Source organism: Penaeus monodon, chromosome 42 (genome assembly GCF_015228065.2).
Source record: "Penaeus monodon isolate SGIC_2016 chromosome 42, NSTDA_Pmon_1, whole genome shotgun sequence".
Classification (NCBI taxonomy): Eukaryota; Metazoa; Arthropoda; class Malacostraca; order Decapoda; family Penaeidae; genus Penaeus; species Penaeus monodon.
The window spans coordinates 21,354,322-21,359,321 of record NC_051427.1 but is presented as its reverse complement, the minus strand read 5'-3'; the positions used below and the strand labels follow the sequence as shown (position 1 = coordinate 21,359,321).

The 5,000-nt window shown below is 39.9% G+C and overlaps 1 protein-coding gene across 2 annotated transcripts in view; it reads right to left on the bottom strand.

Annotated features, from left to right (window-relative positions):
- Nucleotides 1-5,000, bottom strand: part of LOC119598978 (peroxisomal targeting signal 1 receptor-like) — a 21,643-nt gene that overhangs the window by 5,963 nt on the left and 10,680 nt on the right. For both annotated transcript variants that reach the window (XM_037948721.1, XM_037948722.1), the window contains 6 exons: nt 4,445-4,574; nt 3,158-3,356; nt 2,559-2,725; nt 962-1,176; nt 307-406; nt 27-124 (listed from right to left, as the gene is read on the bottom strand). In XM_037948721.1, the coding sequence (XP_037804649.1) occupies nt 27-124; nt 307-406; nt 962-1,176; nt 2,559-2,725; nt 3,158-3,356; nt 4,445-4,574 (909 nt within the window). The remainder of the gene's footprint in view (nt 1-26; nt 125-306; nt 407-961; nt 1,177-2,558; nt 2,726-3,157; nt 3,357-4,444; nt 4,575-5,000) is intronic.

The window sequence follows — 5,000 nt, the reverse complement described above, 5'->3', positions numbered from 1 at the left end:
GGTAGCTTATATAGCCTATTGCTTACCTTGGTGCAAGTGTTGATGTCATCAACTTTGACTTCCTTTGGGATGTATCACCCTTTGGGACCAACTGGGCATACTCAGGATTAGTGCGGATCCACTCCTAAAAAGAGGAGAAAGAAATACGGAGAGAAAAAATTATTCTTGTGTTTGCTGACCACTATCTGAAAACCCTCAGCATTGATTATTGTAAAATTAAGTTCTTAAATCACCCAAAAAGAAGATTTTACATAATGTTTTCATCTGTCTATAAAAAAAATCTCTGTACAATGATATAATTTTTACCTTGAGTGCATTACAAGCCAGCGTCTGGTAAGATTCATTAGTATACGAAGTCGCTAAAGCCATCCAAGCCACACTGTTATTTTGGTCAAGTTCTACACATCTGACAAAAAAAGAAAGAGAAAGTAATTAATTCAATATGGGAATCCAAAAAAAGAAAATGACAAAGTAAGAGAAGGAACAACAGGGATAGGGAGGGACTGAGGGCACAGAAAGGAGGGAGAGAGAGAGAGAGAGAGAGAGAGAGAGAGAGAGAGAGAGAGAGAGAGAGAGAGAGAGAGAGAGAGAGAGAGAGAGAGAGAGAGAGAGAGAGAGAGAAATAGCAATAAGGAGAGAAAAAAGTTAACAAATAGGTATGAGGTACAATTTTTAACCATTCTATCCCCTCTACTTAGTTGATTATTGGCCCTCCAGCATCTTGCACTCTTCCCCAGTCGCAGCGCAAAACACAGTAAGCCATGTTTAAACCTGCATCTCCCTGTCTTGCCTCTCAGCTGCTTATCCTAGCCTACCTGCCCACTCCTGCCTTCCTAGATGTTCTAGTACCCTCTTTGAAGTTTTCCTTTTCAATATTTGGTATATATTTGATATTATAAATATGAGAGACAGTTTAGCTGGTTTAGAAAATTATGCCTTTTTGTCCTGTTCTTTCACTTACCTCCTAAGGGCTGATATTGCAGCAGGGTCCTGCTCATTCTCAGCATGGGCAGCCCCAAGCAGCAGCCATGTTTCAGGGTTCTGTGGATTCTGCTGAGCAGCAGCCTCAAAGAGGAGCACAGCCGAGGGAAGGTCTCCCGCCTCCAGGCACTTTTTGCCTTCTGTCAAGGGGTCCGGATGGTCCTTCAGGGGGTTGTCCTCCTCAAATTTATAGTCCTGCAAGTCACCCAGAAATTCAGAGGTGAGTTTGGGCATGCTGGCTATCCCTCTTCAGGAGAAAGGCTTAAATGAAAGGCAGGGGGATTATTTCATGATAAAAACAAGGAGCACAGCTTAAAATCAACTTTCATCTCTTTAACCCATTCGCCCCGGAATTTTTCGCTCGTCGCTCAGCGCCGCTCACGGTAATAGTTGCCAGCCGCGTGGGCCGCCGCAACGGGATTTCTTCTGGAGCGGCGCAAAGACCATCATATAATTTTTGCAGGAATCTATCCATAGATTTATTATGAAAGTTGCGTTTTATATAAGGGCAATGTGTAAAAACTGTACTTTTCTCATATTTTTTTTCTAGGCATCTATTCGCCTTTGTATTGAGGAGATATACTGAATCGCTTCCAAGTTCTCTACACTATCTGATGACATCAACACTTTGATGCTAAAAGTTAGTGTTGTTTTTGCACAAGATGTAAAAGTATGGACTTAGCCGTTTTTTTGTGTTTTTTTTTTCAAACTTTCAAATGAAGCAGAGCAGCAAGCCAAATATCATTTTGATACTCAGAAATAGTGCATTGTCCATATAAGAGATCACACCATGTTTTTTATCATTTCATTCAACAGAAAAGGAAGAAAAGCAGAAGTGAATGTAGCTTCACTTTGATGTTCAAAAATAGCTTTGTATTGATATGTGATGTCACACTGTGTAAGTTTAGTTTTTTTTTCTTTAGTACAAGACTTGTAAGAGAGAATATACCTTCATACCTTCCATGGCTGCGATCGTTCTGCTGGAATGAGCCTTTGACTGACCTTTTATTCACATGACTAACCAATCAGATCACGCCATGTGACCTGATGCACCAATCAAAGCAATTACTAGTTTCCAGCCAGTCAGGTCAAGGTACATCATAATCATGCAATCTAGTGTGAACAAATCACATGATTACAAGTCATAAATAATTACGACAATTACATATGTCATAAATTACATACGTCACATATTTATCAACCAGTCAAATAAGACGAGTAACAGAGCCAAGTATTAGGTTGAAAAAAATAATAAATTGTCAGTCTATGGTCAGTCATCAAGGCAAAAATACGTGCCAAACGTTACGGGGCCCATAGATGCCATGGCAAGATTACATGCCAAACGTGTTGGCGTCCATTGAGAGCATGGCAAGAATAGATGCCAAACGGGGCGCCCCGAATGGGTTAAGGGGGCTTGATACTGATGTTGATAACAAATTTTCTCTGTTATCAACAGTAGAGAAAATGAGACAGATATTAAGCACACAAACATAAAAACAAAAATGAAAAAAACATAATACAAACAAACAAACAAATAAACAAACACACACACACACAGAGCACAGCTTCAATCCCACCTTAAAAGGCTCAAGGGAGGATGAATTGAATTCTGAAAGCCAAGGGTGCTCCTCCAAGTCATCCTCACGAGCCATCTTCTCCCACTCTTCCTTCAGATTCTGCCAGAAATCCTCCCGCTCCTCACTGCTCATCTTCTCGCTGTCCACATTCACATGCTCAAGGGTACCTTTGGTGGGGTTGCAAAAGGGAAGAAATTATTAATTCATTAGCACTTTTTTTTTTTCTTTTTGATGAATTAGCTAATTAGCTGACCTCGCCTGATACTCCCATTTCCTTAAAATTTTGGGAAAGTTTTATTTTCTCTAACTATTAATACCATTACCCCTTGCTGAATAAGCTATCTATGTGTAAGCAAAACTAATACACTGAAATCACTAGGAAATAGAAAAGAAATGAAAGCATAAAAGGCACTAATAAGTATCACTCAAAACTAAGCAAGAGGAAAGAGAAAAAAGGGAGAGAAAAAAAGAACATAGACATGAAAAAAAGGAATGCAAAGAATCTCAGAAAGAGAGCGAGAGACTAAAGAAAAATAAAAGTAGCAAGAAAAAGAACAGAGGACACAGAGTCACACTCCCTCAGATTCCTACTGCTTTACCTAATCTCTGCGCTTGAGCAAACTCCTCAGCCCAGCGGTCATGAGGTTGCTGCCGCTGTTGTTGCTGTCCCTTGGTGAATTCTGTGCTCCAGGACTCAGCGGAGGTCCTGCCGCCGTTGGCCGAGAGGAACTCTTCCGTCCAGTCCTTGGAGACCTCGCCCTTCGACCCCTCCCCGAGCTTCCTGATGAATTTCATGAACTGCAAAATCATGAGAATGAAAAAAAGAAAAACAAAAGAAAAGAAAAAAAAAGGGGGAGATAAAAATGCAGAAAATAAGAAAAAAATAGGAAAAAGAGAAGGACCCAGAAATTACAAATCTATGTATCTATACATAAACAAATAAATCTTACCATGTATCTCTTGCCTAGAACAATGACTCCCAACATACGGAAAGCAAAACACCCCAAACTAAGGTGGGGAACGGCTGATCATGCAACCTGCCTCCTTTGTAAACCAATTTTTGAAAATATGCTTTGTATAGGTAACCCAAAATAATAACATAATACTAATAATTATGACAATAATGTGGATAATAATTCCATAACATCAGAATGGTAATACAAAAAATAAATACACTAATAGTGTCTAGATAAAAGGAAAAGAGATAACTACTTACAACTAATACTTATAATAGTAACAGTAATAGTAATAATAGTAATAATAATAATAATAATGCTGATACTAATGGTGAAATATATACAAATAATAACCAAAATAATAAATAAACCGCCTGTACTGATAAGCAGTAGAGTATTTCCTTGTGTATGGCATGAAAATTGAGAAAAGGGAAAAGAGAGAGAAAGAGAAAGAGAAAGAGAAAGAGAAAGAGAAAGAGAAAGAGAAAGAGAGAGAGAGAAAGAAAGAGAGAGAGAGAGAGAAAGAAGAGAGAGAGAGAAAAGAAGAGAGAGAGAAAGAAAGAAGAGAGAGAGAGAAAGAAGAGAGAGAGAGAGAGAAAGAAAGAGAGAGAGAGAAAGAAAGAGAGAGAGAGAGAGAGAGAGAGAGAGAGAGAGAGAGAGAGAGAGAGAGAGAGAGAGAGAGAGAGAGAGAGAGAGAGAGAGAGAGAGAGAGAGAGAGAGAGAGAGAGACAGGGAGGGAGGGAGGGAGGGAGGGAGGGAGGGAGGGAGGGAGAGTGGGAGAGGCAGAGAGAGACAGTGACACAAACAGAGACAAAAAGAGACAGACAGAAAGCCAGATGGCCACAGACACTGACAGAAAGATAGACAGATACAGACAGACAGCCAAGGAGAGCAGATGCCCTCTCTCCCCTTTTCAACCAACCAACCAACCTCAGTGTTAGAAAACTTGGGATCGTCCACCGTCCCTAGAAGTTCGTTGGCTGTCCGGGCGAGCTCAGAGTCCTCCTGAGGGTTATATTCCTCCAGCCACTTGCTTGCCTCTGAGCTAGCTGCCTCATCTCTGGAACAAGGCTCAAGTGAGCATGGTATATGAAGACACAACGGGGGAGATCTGTGATGCCATTCTCTTTGGTAAATGTTTATAGATGCCTATTAAGTATAATAATAATAATAATAATAATGCTGATCTTTGAGCTGTGCTCTGTATGAACTGCTGATAAGGTTACCCAACTGTTTAATAGGTAAGTGCATGCAAATGCAAATATTAAGTAAGTTGACCTGAAGCAGGAACAATTAATAATAAGTAAACACTTCTCATTACATAACCTTCTTCCTATCCACCTATTTATCCATCTATTTACCGATGCAAATATTCATCAACCCATCTAGCCATGCAACTATAAAACCATAGGCATCTATCTATTTATTCATCTCTCCATCCAGCAATGTGGTTATGTTTCTATCTATCCATCAATCAATCCACCTC